The 17,435-nt window shown below is 41.5% G+C and overlaps 3 protein-coding genes across 4 annotated transcripts in view; 1 reads left to right on the top strand and 2 right to left on the bottom strand.

Moving 5' to 3' along the window:
- The window catches only part of LOC309498538 (threonine synthase-like 2), a 33,898-nt gene that overhangs the window by 10,098 nt on the left and 6,365 nt on the right, over positions 1 to 17,435 (bottom strand). The gene's annotated exons all lie outside the window — the stretch shown is intronic.
- Positions 3,936 to 7,376, top strand: oxt (oxytocin). The gene is made up of 4 exons (XM_082169311.1): positions 3,936 to 3,996; positions 4,403 to 4,527; positions 6,387 to 6,588; positions 7,048 to 7,376. The coding sequence occupies exons 2-4, from the start codon at positions 4,405 to 4,407 to the stop codon at positions 7,173 to 7,175; spliced, it is 453 nt and encodes a 150-aa protein (XP_082025437.1). The 5' UTR covers positions 3,936 to 3,996; positions 4,403 to 4,404; the 3' UTR covers positions 7,176 to 7,376.
- On the bottom strand, positions 11,759 to 15,523 carry LOC309500109 (threonine synthase-like 2; the record flags this gene model as incomplete). Its single annotated transcript, XM_082171674.1, has 4 exons — positions 15,287 to 15,523; positions 13,131 to 13,279; positions 12,377 to 12,502; positions 11,759 to 11,809 (listed from the first exon to the last, which is right to left on the bottom strand). The coding sequence occupies exons 1-4, from the start codon at positions 15,432 to 15,434 to the stop codon at positions 11,759 to 11,761; spliced, it is 474 nt and encodes a 157-aa protein (XP_082027800.1). The 5' UTR covers positions 15,435 to 15,523.

Raw genomic sequence — 17,435 nt, 5'->3', positions numbered from 1 at the left:
TTTCCAGCACTAAGTCAAACGCCTATTCATTTACACACACAAAGTAACACCAAATTTAGCATTTAATTTTTTGTTAACCTTTTACCATATGTCTCGCAATAATATCGTATCGTGAGTTCAGTGTCGTGATGTGTATCGAATCGTGACATGAGGGTATCGTTACACCCCTATTGATTACTAGTGTCCCACAAATACAAATAGTCCCAAAGCCCCAAACTCACACTACTGGTTGTGTCAGAAGCTGATATGATGGACCCTAGACTGGGACTAGCCCCATTAGCCCCTGCTGGTAGAGACTGTAATTACACCATGTGTCTAATCAGTGTTGACATGATGTCATTTTCCTGCAGGTCCAGAGTGATCAGTCACATGACATTTATCGCCACATAAAAATCACTGATGTGTTTGTGTAGAAACAGAAGCTTGTTACTTGTTACTCTGTTCACGTGAAACACATTAAAACAAAATAGCATTAGCAAAAAGTGTCTGGTGTATTAAAGTCCCCGCAAAGTCAATAATTGTATCCCTTAAAACTCACCTTTGATCACCAAAATGACATTTTTCCTTAAAAAAAAAAATGCCTTCAAATATCTTGAATGTAACTCGACACCCTTGCCTCATTTAGTATGCGCGGCTCTATGAATATGCAAATGAGCCCCGCCTCCACTCACTCACTCAGCTCAGAGATCCACTGGTTGACGATCACACGTTGATCTGATTGGTTACAAGGTAGTTTGTGACGTCAGAAACACCAGCGATTTCAAAGCGTGTGTTTGAGACTGTCTTTGGTTCACTGCAGTTTTAAGGAGGAAATACTCAGCAATGGTGTCGACTTATGAACTTACACATGCTTTGTCTTAAAGCATATTAAAAACACCACATAGACACATAAACTACATTAAAAGCTGGATTGTGAAGCTTGACCACAGGGGGGCTTTAATATAAAGACACACCAGTAAGTTCCCATTGACTCACTGACGATATCACAGTATCGCTGCTCAAATGAACTAAACAACTATCTAACTGTTCAACTGATTTACTTTGGTAAAAGCAGCATGTGACTTTCCATCAACGGCCGCGTATGTTGACCCGAGGTAATAATTCTATAATTTGATTAAATCCATGGGATATGTGACCTATTAAAGGCTAATCAGAGATAAATGATTGAAAAGCAGAGAGGACGTGTTAAATGTGACAATTGTGTCATTACTCTGTGACTCTGCGGATTAATCACTTCAGAACTCATTATTCCCCTGATTCAAGCTCCCGCAAGTTACATATGAACTCTGCAGAACATGTCATGTCTTCAAGAACATTCTCTCATCATTTCCTATTTATTGTCACTTGCAGAACTTAAAGCGGTGATATAATGCACTTTTCACAAGATGTACAATAAGTCTCTGATGTCCCCAGAGTGTGTGTGTGAAGTTTTAGCTCAAAATACCCCACAGACAATTATTTATAGCATGTTAAAATTGTCACTTTTTGAGGCTGAGCCTTTAAATGTCCCTTTAAATGCAAATGAGCTGCTGCTCCCGGCACAGAGGGCGGAGCTTCAAGAGCTTGTATGTGTGTGTGTGTGTGTGTGTGTGTGTGTGTGTGTGTGTGTGTGTGTTAGCAGCTCCGATTACCTCACACAGACACACACTGAACATTTCAAAAACTTTTAGCCTTTTATGTTCAAACCGGAGTCAGACAATGATGGAGAGACTCTAGAAGAAGTGACAACATGTAGAAGCAACAGGACATTTCTGAATGGTTAGTTATGGATTGATGTAGCTTATGCGTAGTTATCTTCTAATCACTGATTAGCTTATTCTGTCATGATAATCTATAAATCGTGTCCCGGGGGCGGGGTTTATGTAAATTTTAGGGTTTGTGATGTCACTAACCCTGGAGGAATGTGGTGTAGTCTCTACCAGCCGTTTGTTGTAGTTCTTAAAAAGCGATTTCTGTAAAAGAAAATATCTCCCTTTGCTTTGAACTTTGGGCGTCGTAACTTTGCAGATGTTGTTTATGCTCAAACAGCAACATTACACACTAACTAAAGTTAGAGAAGTGAAATCATAATCAACCACCCCTTTAAAACAAAATATGCTTGTCACATGCTTCTGTGCCACAAAAGTCTTTTTGTCCTCCACAATCATCAGCCACTTTGATGTCATGGTTGTTCAGATCCCTGGAGACACACTGGGAGTGTTTGGCATGAACAGCAGAGGGCCGAGGACCGAGCCCTGGGGGACGCCAGTGTCCGATCGGAGAGAGCAGGAGCTTTGAACATGGATCCTAAAACACTGTTGTTGTTTGGCTGGTATATTAACGACATGCCAGAGCCTCCTTTGCTGTTTTCATGGTCAGTACAAGATAAAGAGTAAAAGTAAAAAACTATAAAAGAGCAATTTAAAATCCTATGTGGTTCTAGTGCGTCCCAGCGATTGTTGAAATTAAAGATGCCTAACAACTGTTGACCGGTTGTATGTCTTGAAAACACAGCAAGACTAGTTTTGGGGGTTAATCTTATCTAAAGATATTACATTACGCTCATGTTGCAATATTTTGCATTGACTCTGCTATTAATGGAACTTAGCAATGACCAAAATTGAGAAATGTTTATAGGGTCATTCGTGTCATCTCAGCCAGAGGCCCCCGGCTACAAGTGTTGATTTTGATTATTTTTTATCTAGTGAAAGAAATACATAAATGAAGAAGAAAGGCAAAATATTAAATGTCATGGATGTATATTTACTGAGTAATCCACTATTTTGTAGAGGGGGGTCAAAAATAAAATTTTACCTGAGATTTGGAGCCAATTTACAGCGGGGTAAAAATTCATTTAGAAAGATGGCAGCATCATTATTTTATTTTTACACAAAGATTGGTAGATCTATTAGTGAAATCTGTTTACTTCAGAAATATTTGTATCATTATATGCACTTCTTGTTTTTGCTTTTTTTGCCTCATGTTTGCATGCCTAACTCAGGTAGTTTAAGTAATATCTTAAATATATCTTAATATCACTTTAGATTAACATTTCTTTTGCTTTCTTCATTTTAAAGGCCCTCGATGGTTTAATCCCAGAGATATGGAGATCTTAATGCGGCTCCATGTGTTAACTGGTCAATTGTACACATTTTCAGTTGTCAAAAACCAAATGTGGGTCAGTTTGCACACAGCCGAGAGTTTCTTTCTTTTAAGAGGAATATCTAAAGAACAAATAATGTTGAAACTAGAAATGTATCTCACGTCTCACTATCAACAAAATTGCATAGAATACACCAGTCTGAGGCCATATTCTTTTTCCAAAGTTTGCATGCCTATCTCTCAAAAAGTATTAAAGATATCTTAATATGATTTTAGATTCTCATTCTTAATAAACTTTTCTTTTGATATCTTCATTTTAAAGGCCCTATATGGTTCAATCACATAGATATTGGGGTCCCAATGCGACTTTATTTTCAAATAGTTTCATTTGACCCATTTTCAATGATCAAAAACCAAATGTAGTTCACTTTTCAAATAGCGGATACTTATTGTGTTTAAAGAGGAATGTCTGAAGAACGAATAATACTGAAACTAGAGATGTATCTGAGTGCCAGCGAAACAACAACTTTGCATCGTTGTGAAAGCCTCCTTTTGGAAACTTATTTTTAATTTTTTAAGAGTGACGTTTCAGAAAGTTTTAAAACTAATGTTCTTGTTTTAATCCACATCTGCCGTTCACCTGTGTCACACCGTATGCCTGATCACGGGCACTAATGATGCACATCCCTGCGACTGGACAGCGTAGTGACCGGTCCTCTGACCTAATCAGGCCACATCATTAACATTTAGATAGTTACGGCTCCTTGATTGTAGCTAACAGGTAATAATGTGATAATATCACGCAGCAAAGAGAGCAAAGGGGTATAAAAAGAGTCTCCTCACACCGTACACATGAACATCGTTGCTCAGAAGCTGAATCTCTTCACTATAGCTGTCCATCTCAGCCTCGCTAAAGTAAGTACTGCAACTTTATTTATAGTGTTCACTGCGAAAAATGCTTTTCTTACTCAGTATTTTTGTCTTGTTTCCAGTTCAAATATCCAAAAAAAATTAAATCAAGATACATTTACTAAAGTAGTAAAATGACGTAAGACATTATGTCTTGTTTTCTGGGGAAATAAATCAAAATTAAGTGATTTGATGTTTAAAAAAAGCAAAATTCAATCAGAAACAAGATTATTTTTATTACCCCATTGACAGATAATTTTGCTTTTTTTAAGCATCAACTACTACTTTAGTAAATGCATCTTGATTTAAGAAATGTTTGATATTTGGACTGGAAACAAGACAAAAATACTAAGTAAGAAAAGCATTTTTTTGCATTTAGAGAGTGTTGTGTTGTAATGGAGTTTGTGCACAGATATGTCTGGAGGTCTGCTGTCAGTGGTTTGTCTGCTGTGTCTGATGTCCATTTGCTCGGCCTGTTACATCTCTAACTGCCCCATCGGAGGCAAACGAGCCGTACAGGATTGGCCGTCTCGACAGGTATGTTCATTTGCTTCCTTAAAGGTGCTGTATGTAACTTATTCACTCTACTTAAGCATAAAAATACCATAAAATGTTTGCATATATTGAGGAAACATGCTAAGTTCACATACTCGTTTCTCTGAAAAACACTTGTATAGCCAGTTATTTTACTTTGAAATGTGCGTTTCCAGGTTTTTGTTTTGGTCTGTGATACTGCACAGTGCCAATCTTCATTGTCCATTGCACTCGTTCCTGTTGCGTGTGCTCAAACTGGCGACCCGTGTGAGCGTCGAGTCTGAGGAGGCGGGAGAAACGACGATATCAGATATTTTGAATTTGGACTGCAGTACCTATTTCGACCACTAGTCATTCTTACAGACTGTACCTTTAAAGGGGACATATCATGCTAAATCCACTTTTTTAGCCCTTAAATGCATTTTGTTGTATATTTGGAGTGTTTAGAAGTACAGAAAAGTCGAAATTATTCTCTTCAGGTGCTTCGTTGATATCTTTATATTCTGTTTTGGTCATATTTTTCAACCTGTTCCGATTTTTCTGTTATCTATGACGTTTTGTGAACTATTACGTCACAGTATTTGCAGCGGAACTGCCAAATAAGGACATTGACGTCCAGCCCAACACTTCGAGCAATCCGCCATTTTCATTTCTCGCTGCAATTTTGTAGTCCAAGCTAAAAGATGCAGAAGTTACGAGAGGGTAAGTTAAAATGTTCGGTTGTTGGATGTAGTAACCCACACGCTTCATTACACCGTCTAATGTAGATGAACCGCCGCGCTTGTGACGGCGCATGTTTAACTGAAAGAACGAGCAGAGAGAGAGACCTGGTCGCGCGCACGCTCACTCTCTCTCTTCGGAGCCAGGCGAAAATGTAAACAAGACGCCGTCTCCAAACTAGACGCTGTCTTGCTCTCTCTCCCTCGCACATATTAATCAAAATAAATCGACACGGTGGTAAAAGGTCGGAAGACCAAAGTTTCATAATGTAAATACAGTAACACACCATTGCGATACATCCATATGAAGACGTTGTTCTGCAGGTTCGTCGTCTTCATTTTCATCTCGCTCCGGCTCTGGCTCGAACATGTAAGGCTGGCTGGACAAGTCTTCCGTTGTTGACATTTTGTTAATAACGTGTGAATAAAAAGTTTCTGTGCCGCTAGATAATCGTATCTCTGCTATCAAACTACAAAAATGGCCGAACGGGGTGGAGTTGAACCGAGTGTCACCTCTGCAACCTGGAGAGGGGGCGGGGTATGAAGTGTCTCATTTGCATTTAAAGAGACCGCACCAAAACGAGTTGCTCTCAGACGCACATCAGAAAAGGGGTAGAAAAGGGGCCTGTGGAGCTATAATAATGAGGAATTCAGACCCAAGCATTGCAGTTCCGCTTTATATAGACTACAAATGTATGATTTATATGTAAAAAGGAACGATTTAAAAGCATGATATGTCTCCTTTAAGGCATACATTCCCAGACAGCAACATAGTGTTGGCCCAGATCCGGGGACCAGATGTGGGCCGGATCTGGGCCGACACTTTAAGCCCTATTTTAACGATCTAAGTGCATGGTCCGAATCCACTTTTGTTAGTTTAACGACGGGGAAAATGGTCAGTGCTCCCGGTGCATGGCCTAAAAGGGTCGTCTCTATTTTCTTAATGAGGAATGGGTGTGGTTTGGGCGTAACGTGCAATAAACCAATCAGAGTCTCATCTCCCATTCCCTTTAAAAGCCAGTTGCAGACGTGAAATTGAAAACTGCGTCGGGCTGAAACTAGCCCAACACACCTGGCCTTTGTGTCTGTCTGTGTTTGAACGCTGAAGACATTACTGAGACGTGTCCTTCTGGTCCTCTGCAGTGCATGTCATGCGGTCCTGGTGATCGCGGCCGGTGTTTCGGTCCCAGTATCTGCTGTGGTGAAGGGATCGGCTGTCTGGTCGGCTCGCCAGAAACCTTTCGCTGTCTGGAGGAGGACTCTCTGCCGACTCCCTGCGACGCGGCTGGGAGAGCGTGTGGTTATGAAGGGCGCTGCGCCGCTCCTGGGGTCTGCTGTGACGCAGGTTAGTTTCATATATTCACCCTCGTGGGATGCTAGTTGATGCTATTGCACTGGACAAACACTTTCTGCCTTTCGTACTCAGACAGCAACAGTGTCGGCCCAGATCCGGCCCACATCTGGACCGTGAGGAAACCATGCGTACCGGATCTGGGCCGACACTATGTTGCGGTCTGGGACCGTATACCGATCTGAGTATCACTTTCCTTGACAATATTTAACCAATCATGTTGCATTGCTTTCTATCAGCTCATGCCATATTGATGAACGAATCACTGTTTTGATGTAATCGGTCAAAAGGTCGCGGTTGCGATCGAGTTTGATTCATTCGGGCAGTTCACCCATGCACTGAATCGTTTGCAAGGTTTTCACACACCAAAAAAAGTGGTGGATACTTTATAACAGTGTTTCTCCTTAGTTTCTGAAACTGATTTGTGTGTGTGTGTGTGTGTGTGTGAATCAGAGGGCTGCAGTGTGGACCAGTCGTGTGTGGATGGAGACGGTGACGGTACGGCTTCAACTAGCCAAGATCTACTGATGAAGCTCCTGCACATGTCAAGCCACGCCCACCCCTACAGACTCCACCAATGAAGCGCTCAGAGAGGCGTGACATCATCTCAGGAGGAGCCCGCCCACCAACCAACCAACCAACCAACCATCATCGACCTTTTGTAAACCAACTTTGTATAGCCGCTAGATATTTGTATGGCTAATACATAGCAGCAGATATGAGTAGAACTGTACTGATGATGGCTTGACTGTACGTTTGTGCAGATATTAAACTATTAAAACTATCTTTTGTTCTAGTGCATTTCATCGCGGCCACAGAATCTGAGTTCATAAAGATGCAAATCTGTACATAGGCATCATCTTGTAGTTTTATCATTGGTAGAATATGAAATGAGTAATATATTAAAATACAAGCATTTCAGTCTGATACAATTTATGCAATTTATTTGAAACGAGCCCAATTCCGTGGGAAAGCCTGTGTTGATGCCACTGCCAACGGCCAGGGGGAGAATCATTATTAATTCATTAAAAAATCATTATCATAAATCATCAATTCACAAAGAAGATGGAAAACGCCAATAAAAACAAGAAATGTGACCCAGAATGAATCATGGTGGTGGAAAGAGTAAAAGCATTAACTAATGACTAACACTCGTTTAATGTGACTCCAGTGTTCATCACAAGTGTGTGTGTGTGTGTGAGTTCATGTTGAGTTCGGCTTGAACACCATCATAACCAAAGTCCAAATGTTCAGATCCACTAAAACATTTATACTGCAATAAAGCCTTCTCAAGTTAAACACTCACCTTCATTATCACACACACACACACACACACACACACACACACACACACACACACACACACACACACACACACACACACACACACACACACACACACACACACACACACATACACACACACACACACACACACACACACACACACACACACACACACACACACACACACACACACACACACACACACACACACACACACACAAACCCTCTCACACACACACACACACACACACACACACACACACACACACACACACACACACACACACACACACACACACACACACACACACACACACACACACACACACACACACACTCACTCACTCACACTGCAAAAAATGCTTTCTAAGTTAGTATTTTTGTTTTGTTTCCAGTCCAAATATCTAAAAATTCTTAAATCAAGAAGCATTTACTAGAGAAGTAAAATGACATAAGAAATTCTATTTTGTTTTAAGGTAAAAAGAAAGTACTTTAAGTAATTTTGCTTAAAACAAGCAAAAAAAATCTTGTTTTTTTTTTGAATTCAGATTTTTTTGCTTGTTTTAAGCAAAATTACTTAAAGTACTTTCTTTTTACCTTAAAACAAAATAGAATTTCTTATGTCATTTTACTTCTCTAGTAAATGCTTCTTGATTTAAGAATTTTTAGATATTTGGACTGGAAACAAAACAAAAATACTAAGTAAGAAAAGCATTTTTTGCAGTGCACACACACACACACACACACACACACACACACACACACACACACACACACACACACACACACACACACACACACACAAACCCTCTCACACAAACCCTCTCACACACACACACACACACACACACACACACACACACACACACACACACACACACACACACACACACACAGACACACACACACACACACACACACACACACACACACACACACACACACACACACAAACCCTCTCACACACACACACACACACACACTCACACACACACACACACACACACACACACACACACACACACACACACACACACACACACACACACACACACACACACACACACACACAATCCTTTCTAAGAAGGCATTCAAAGTGAGATTCTGTTTATTCAGAACAATTAAAAATACTGACACATACAAATAGATTTACAGTCTGGAGTTTTGAGTTTTGAATGCAACTTCCAAAAAACATTTTATTTAAAAATATTTGTTTACATTTGATGATTAAGTTGCATGATTATTGTAGGTGCAAAACGACTAATAGTCATTGGTTTTAGTGAATTTGGCAGTTTTGATTTGTGCAGAAACAAGTGTTTGCATGCAACTGTCCAAAATTCACAAAATAATGTTCAGACCAGCACAAAGAGCTTCAGCATTTACACATTCATTTAAATCTTAGCCGTTTTTTTGTTAAAATAATGCATAATATTCTGGAAAAGCAACTGTAAAAGTGTTAATAATGCATGTTCTCGGTTGATGTTCAGTGAACTGGGTCTGGAAGCATTGCTGTAATTCTTCCAGTGAAAGTTCTGTAGAGGTTTATCATAAACAATAATAGTTATTTGTATTGGGCATTGGTTTTTCTGATGAAACACAAACGGTGTTATTAAAAAGTTGATTCCGCTCGTCTATATATTATAAAGCAGGCCGATCACTGGAACTCGAGTGTTTTGCATTATAAAAACAGGATTTGAACCTGGTCTTCATGCATACAGTAAAATGACACCACTGGACGATCATGACAGAGCAGTTTATCCACACCACATTCATTATTAATATCCTGCTGTGAATCTCTAATCCTCTGGTGCTCTTCACGTTTGTTTTGTCAGTGAAATGAATGTACTATATTTAAGTTTGATAATGCTTTTTATGTAATATTTTGTATTTTTAAGGAGATTTTATGTACTAAATTATACTGACGCTGTATTTATAATCCATTTATTCACTTTTTTGAGCATAGACCTGAACATTACATTTCCAACTTAAACTGTGGTAAATCTTGAATGCTTTAGAGCGACAGACTGAAGTTTGATCTCTTTTCCAAGATGACACTTGGCAGATTATTGCTGAAGTGAAAACAGTTTTAAAAAGTGAATTTACAAAAGTAACAGAATTTATGTGAATTGTTATGAAAACTGCAAAAATTGTATATGAAATATATACTTTCAAAATCACATTTTAATCTAAAACTGCAAGAAAATCAAAGTTATAAATCTAATCAAGTTGTGTTCAAAAGTTCAGGTTGATCTCTCAGTAAATGATCTTTCAGTGAGAGTGTGTCCGGCTGCAGTACCAAACGCTTCCACTAGAGGAAACTCGTCTGACCGCGAGGAGCACAAGTGTGACTATTGTTTTCAGGACCATTAAACCTGTTCGAATCATGTCCATGATTTTTTGGTGTTCACACAGCAAGTGCAAAAACCTTTACCAAGATTCAATGAAGAAGAAAAAAGTAAAATCTTCCAGTCAAAAATGAGTGGCGATCAGCAGACCCCAGATCTGATGCTCTTCATGCCAGGCTCTGGTCTCTGCGTTCTCTTGAGGAGCCGATGGACTCGATGTGGCGTCTCAGTCTCGACTCCCAGTCGTCCGATCGCTCCAGAACTTCGTAACGCGACTCCAGCGCGTCTAACGCTAGCACTGCTTCAGGGAGGTCAAGGGTCAAACCGGCCCGATGCACGGCCTCCTGGAACTTGGCTGGTGATGCGGTCGCAATGCAACATCTGAATACAAAGAGCTTAATTACACTGTGAAATGAATGAACCTGTGTAAAGCTTGATAAAGTAGTGTTATAACACTGAGAACAGCCGTAACCGCTGTATTTCTGCTGTATTTCTGCTGTTTATGTTCAGACTTATTATCTATCACTAACCCTAACCCTAACCCTCATCCTTCCCTTGCACTTTGTAACATATATTTTTTGTCCAGAAAGCTAATTTTATTTCATTTTGATATTTAAAAAAATATATAATGCAAGTTTCTTTTGGAGATTTTTATTTATTTTATTTACCTTTAAATTACTAGATTTGATCAATAAATAACAAATAAATAGTAATTGAAGCACATTCCTCACATTCTTTCAACGTAAATTTAAAATAACTCACAATTTCATGCATAAACCTTTTAATTCAGCTCTAAATATCTTACATCGGGAGTCTTTGCAGACCTCTTGTGGGAAATAAATAATATATCATGATATTTCATGCCACTAGATGGCCTTATAGCTCTATATGGAGCAACTGAGCTGTTCCTCTGGGTCCTAAAGTCAGTCCTATAGTGTGTGTGTGTGTGTGTGTGTGACCTGTGTTCTCCCGGTGTGATGGGACAGTGATAGTGTCTCCACACGCCCACAGCGGTATGAGGACAGAGGAGATAGTGATTGTCCTGCCAGTGTGTGTGTGTGTGTGTGTGTGTGTGTGTGTGTGAGTGTGTGTGTGTGTGTGACCTGTGTTCTCCCGGTGTGATGGGACAGTGATAGTGTCTCCACACGCCCACAGCGGTATGAGGACAGAGGAGATAGTGATTGTCCTGCCAGTGTGTGTGTGTGTGTGTGTGTGTGTGTGTGTGTGTGTGTGTGTGACCTGTGTTCTCCCGGTGTGATGGGACAGTGATAGTGTCTCCACACGCCCACAGCGGTATGAGGACAGAGGAGATAGTGATTGTCCTGCCAGTGTGTGTGTGTGTGTGTGTGTGTGTGTGTGTGTGTGTGTGTGTGTGACCTGTGTTCTCCCGGTGTGATGGGACAGTGATAGTGTCTCCACACGCCCACAGCGGTATGAGGACAGAGGAGATAGTGATTGTCCTGCCAGCATCTCCTCATGGTCTCCAGGATCCCGTCATCAGACACCGACCCCGACAACATCACTTCACACAACTACAACATCAACAACAACAACAACAACAACAACGACATCACTTCACACAACTACAACATCAACAACATCAGCATATTATCCCGCAGCTCTAGCTGAGATACCATCAACATTCACATCATGATTTTCTGCTGGAAACGATGTGCATCGAGAAACAAAGCTTGATCTGATTTGATGCGAATAATGACACTATTGTCTTTCTACAGCAGTTATGAACAATAGTTCTTCCTGTAACGTTAATAAAACATTTGTTCAAAGTTATCTGGTCATTAATAATGTTCTCAGAGCGTTTTATTTCTGAAATGTTTCAGTTGGACGTTCATCAAACGTTTTTTAAATGTTACTTGTTTCAGAGCGTTCAGAGAACATTCAAAAGTAACATTCCCATAATGTGTGAAGAATGATACAATGTTTCCTTAACATTCACATAACCAAGAGTTTTTTTTTTTTACAACATTTAAAAAATGTGATGTTTTGCAAATTCAGAAATAGTGTTTTCATAACTTATGGGAATGTTGGCAAAACGTTCTTATAATATTTGTGTCCGCTGGGTTTACAGCAGAATCTGAACTCGTCTCACATGTGCTGAAGTGTGTTATTCTCCTGTGAGAGACGTTCACCTGCTGATGGAGAGACGCGGGGAGAGAGAGTCTGTGCGTCTCCTGAAACTCCTCCATCAAACTCTTCACCATCACACCATCTCTACCAGACAGCAGCCAGAACACACGCTCCATGTTATACGGGTCCTGTGAACACACACACACACACACACACACACACACACACACACACACACACACACACACACACTCTTCACCATCACACCATCTCTACCAGACAGCAGCCAGAACACACGCTCCATGTTATACGGGTCCTGTGAACACACACACACACACACACACACACACACACACACACACACACACACACACACTCTTCACCATCACACCATCTCTACCAGACAGCAGCCAGAACACACGCTCCATGTTATACGGGTCCTGTGAACACACACTCACACACACACACACACACACACACACACACACACACACACACACACACACACACACACACACACACACACACACACACACACACACACACACACACACACTCTCTTCACCATCACACCATCTCTACCAGACAGCAGCCAGAACACACGCTCCATGTTATATGGGTCCTGTGAACACACACACACACACACACACACACACACACACACACACACACACAGACACAGACACACACTCCACATATCCCTCTGAACACTAGAGGGCGTCTCACACGCACACACACACTCCACATATCCCTCTGAACAGCAGAGGGCGTCTCACACACACACACACACACACACACACATGAACGTAAACAAACCTGGATGTCGATGGCCGGAGCCAGAGTTTGCTTGACGGCGTCGGACATGGAGAAATCTCCGCTCTGGACGCCGCGGTGGACGATGTCATTGGCGTTCACCATGGCAACGAGCCGGAGAGGGATTCCCATCAGCTTCATGATGCATCCAGCTGAACAGACCATAATCATCAATCATTCAGCCAAACGTCTGCTACACTAAAACAGATATTTTAGAAGTGTTAAAGGTCCCCTGTGGTGAGAATCCAGCTTGTAATGAAGTTTATGTGATATGTGGTGTTTTAATATACTTTAAAGGCACACTATGCAGTTTCTGCTTGTCTCAAACAGCGCCCCCTAGAGTCGCTGCCGTCTCTGCACTCTTCCGACCGCGCTTTCTTCGTTTTCTTCGTCGACTTTGCCATGTTTCACGTCTGAAATGCGTGCTAGTGTCTCCATAGAGGCTCTTCATATGTTGTTGATGTGTGACGTCGTGCCGTAAAGCAAGTCGTGATTCTCGCGAGATTTGTCGGGCGTCACCTCTCAAACCTGCACTGCTGGTTTTGCCACCTTCGTCCGCCCCTGCTTTGCTATCGGGATGATTCGCCCTACTACGAGTTTGTTTACCATCGAAATGATTTCGAAGCTGTTCTATTAAGGTACAAATCTTGCATAGTGTGCCTTTAAGACAAAGCATGTGTAAGTTCATAAGTCGACACCATTGCTGAGTATTTCCTCCTTAAAACTGCAGTGAACCAAAGACAGTCTCAAACACACGCTTTGAAATCGCTGGTGTTTCTGACGTCACAAACTACCTTGTAACCAATCAGATCAACGTGTGATCGTCAACCAGTGGATCTCTGAGCTGAGTGAGTGAGTGGAGGCGGGGCTCATTTGCATATTCATAGAACCACGCATACTAAATGAGGCAAGGGAGTAGGGCTGGTCCGAATACCATTTTTTGAGCTTCGAAGCTTTGGTAGTAATGAACATCGAATATTCGAAGCTTCGGAGAGAGGGTGCTGAAAATATTCTTCTCTCTTGCATTTTGATTATTTCGAGAACCGTTCATCCAATCGACTTCACAGTGTCTCATTTGGTGCAATATAGATGGACACGCGAGACGCGACACGCGAACATTCAGAATTAATAAACTTTTAGTAAACTACAGCGAGCGGGAAGCGGCGAGCCTCACGCGGGCAGGGCTTATTTGCTCCGAGAACGGACACTGCACTAGTGATATAAAACGCACACACACAGGTCTGTTAAATTAAGCAATACTTTTAAGGTAGTCTAATATTTTTCTGACTAACAAATTACTGACACAGTAAAGGGTAGATTTAAATAAAGAAAAACGAAATTTAAATAAAGAAAAACGAAATTTAAATAAAGAAAAAAGAAATTTAAATAAAGAAAAAAGAAATTTAAAAAAAGAAAAAAAAGAAATTTAAATAAAGAAAAAAAGAAATTTAAATAAAGTCAAACGAAATTTAAATAAAGAAAAAACTAAATTTAAATAAAGAAAAACGAAATTAAGTTAAATTAAAAACGAGATTAATTTAGATTGATAATAACGGGTAAAAAGGCTAATACATTTTGTTTCTATTATTCTATTTTCCACAATGTCAAAGCAACAGCTTAACCCAAAACACAAGCTCAGGCATGCACTTCTGTCCATACAAACTCCGCTGTTCTGCGCTCTAGCCAGAGAACACTCCCGTTGCTGGAACACTTAGGCGTCGGTTCTATTTCTAGCATGCACGTGTTTTCCGCGTGTCTCACGCAGGCAGTGTGCAAACTCCAACCTGTTAACATGGGAGCCGAAATAAAAACGGACACGCCACGCAGCTGAGACGCTCACGCCACGCAGCCAGTGTGTCGCCGGCCTTATTCAAGCGCGGATGAGAACCGTTTCGCGGGGGATCCCAGGTGTGCAAAAAAAAAAAAATATATTCGAATGTCAAATTTTAAAATCGAATACCAACCCACCGAACGAATATTCGATTATTCGGGTACAGCCCTACAAGGGAGTCGAGTTACATTCAAGATATTTTAAAGGAAAAAACGTTTAAATATGTCATTTTGGTGATCAAAGATGAGTTATAAGACTATTGACCACAGGGGGACTTTAACAAATATGAAGTATCTTTAAATCTTCAGGTTTGTTGAGGTTCGCGCACCGGTGATGTTCCCGGCTCCTCCCGTGGGCACCAGCACCTCCAGCTCGGCCCGCGGGTCTTCATCTCCTCCACTGAGCCGAAGGAACGCGAACAGAAAGTGAGCCGTCTGAACCAGGATCCGGCTCCAGTTCACAGAGTTCAGGCTCATGAGACCGTGACGTCGAACCAGTCTGGGTCCAGCGAAGAGTTTCCTCAGAGCCACGTCAATGTCGTCAGACGTCCCGTCCGCTGCGTCACACACATGCACGCACAGACGCACACACACACACACACGCACGCACAGACGCACACACACACACACACGCACAGACGCACACACACACACACACGCAACGCACAGACGCACACACACACACACACGCACAGACACTCACACACACACACACACACACACACACACACACACACACACACGCACGCACAGACGCACACACACACACACACGCACAGACACACACACCACACACACACACACACACACAACACACACACACACACACAGACACACACCACACACGCACGCACAGACGCACACACACACACACACGCACAGACACACACACGCACACACACACACACACGCACAGACGCACACACACACGCACACACGCACAGACACACAACGCACACACACACACACACCACGCACGACGCACACACACACACACACGCACAGACGCACACGCACATGTAACATAATAAATGTCTTTACTGTCACTTTTGATAAATTAAAGCCGTATGTCTAACCTAGTTGTGTTCCAAATTTGAAGTTGATATCACAAAAACCTGAGCAGTTTAAAGGTTTTACAGCAGCGTTTCCCGTTTTACCTGCGAACACTATGGACGTTGTCTGCGGCGCTGGTGGTCATCTGGCGCTCCTGGACTCTGGTGACCCGTCCGCGGGGAAACACCACCACGATGTCCACTTCACTGAGACCCAACACGCTTCTGATGGCCGAGCCGGCCCGTGTCGCCGGACGTTCCTGAAAGAACATCAGCTCCTGAATCTCCATCGCAGGACACGAGACGGGCCCACACTTCTCCAGAAGTCACAATTCAACGCAATAAGAATCAACTTGATTCTGATTGGTCAATCTTATTGTGGTTGAATTCTGAATTCTGGAGAAAGTCAGATTTGACAGATTTAAACTCAGAATTCCAGAAAAAAAGTCAGAATTGTGAGATTTAAACTCAGAATTCCAGAAAAAAGTCAGATTTGTGAGATTTAAAATCAGAATTTCGTAGAAAGTCAAAATTGACTAAATTAAACTCAGATTCCAGAAAAAAAGTCATATTTGACAGATTTAAACTCAGAATTCCAGAAAAAAGTCAGAATTGTGAGATTTAAAATCAGAATTTCGTAGAAAGTCAAAATTGACTACTTAAACTCACAGAATTCCAGAAAAAAGTTAGAATTGTGAGATTTAAACTCAGAATTCCTGAAAAAAAGTCTTGAATTGTGAGATTTAAACTCAGAATTCCGGAGAAAGTCAAAATTGTGAGATTTAAACTCAGAATTCTGGGAAAAGTCAGATTTGGGATATTTAAATTCAGGGAAAAAGTCAGAACTGCGAGATTTACAGTCAGAATTCCGGAGAAAGTCTGAATTGCGAGATAAATTCAGAATTCCAGAAATTCCGTGGGTCCACACATGGATTCCTCACGGCCCGGATGTGGGCCGGATCTGGGCCGACACTATGTTGCTGTCTGCCGGCAGATCTGAGACGGACGTTACTCCTTACCTACAAGTATTGTGGCCCGTTTGCCGTCTCTGCGTAAGAAGTACTGCAGGAACTGAGCGGTGCAGGTCATGGCCAGATCCTTAAACGCCAGAGTCTCTCCATGGAACAGTTCCAGGATTGAGAGAGAATCCTTCAGATGAACCAGTCGCACCGCATCCGGTATCGGAGAAGCTCGACAGCGCTTGTGCAATGAGCTCTACAGAGAGACAGAAACATAAGCTGAAATTAAATCTAAACTGAGCTGAGTGAGTGAGTGGAGGCGGGGCTAATTTGCATATTCATAGACCCGCGCATACTAAATAAGGCAAGGGTATCGAGTTACATTCAAGATATTTAAGGCATGAAGGATTGTTTTTTCAGGGAAAATTAGCTATTTTGAATTTAGAGACCGCCAGATCTCACACAGG

Source organism: Leuciscus leuciscus (assembly GCF_965113295.1).
Source record: "Leuciscus leuciscus genome assembly, chromosome: 5".
NCBI lineage: Eukaryota > Metazoa > Chordata > Actinopteri > Cypriniformes > Leuciscidae > Leuciscus > Leuciscus leuciscus.
Note: the sequence above shows the minus strand (reverse complement) of the source record. Positions and strands in the feature narration are given on the sequence as shown.

Excerpts from the sequence above, each read along its gene's own strand:
- oxt (XM_082169311.1), top strand. The coding sequence starts at position 4,405 with ATGTCTGGAGGTCTGCTGTCAGTGGTTTGTCTGCTGTGTCTGATGTCC. Across the intron at positions 4,528-6,386 it reads AGGATTGGCCGTCTCGACAG|TGCATGTCATGCGGTCCTGG; the intron begins GTATGTTCATTT and ends GGTCCTCTGCAG. Across the intron at positions 6,589-7,047 it reads TGGGGTCTGCTGTGACGCAG|AGGGCTGCAGTGTGGACCAG; the intron begins GTTAGTTTCATA and ends TGTGTGAATCAG.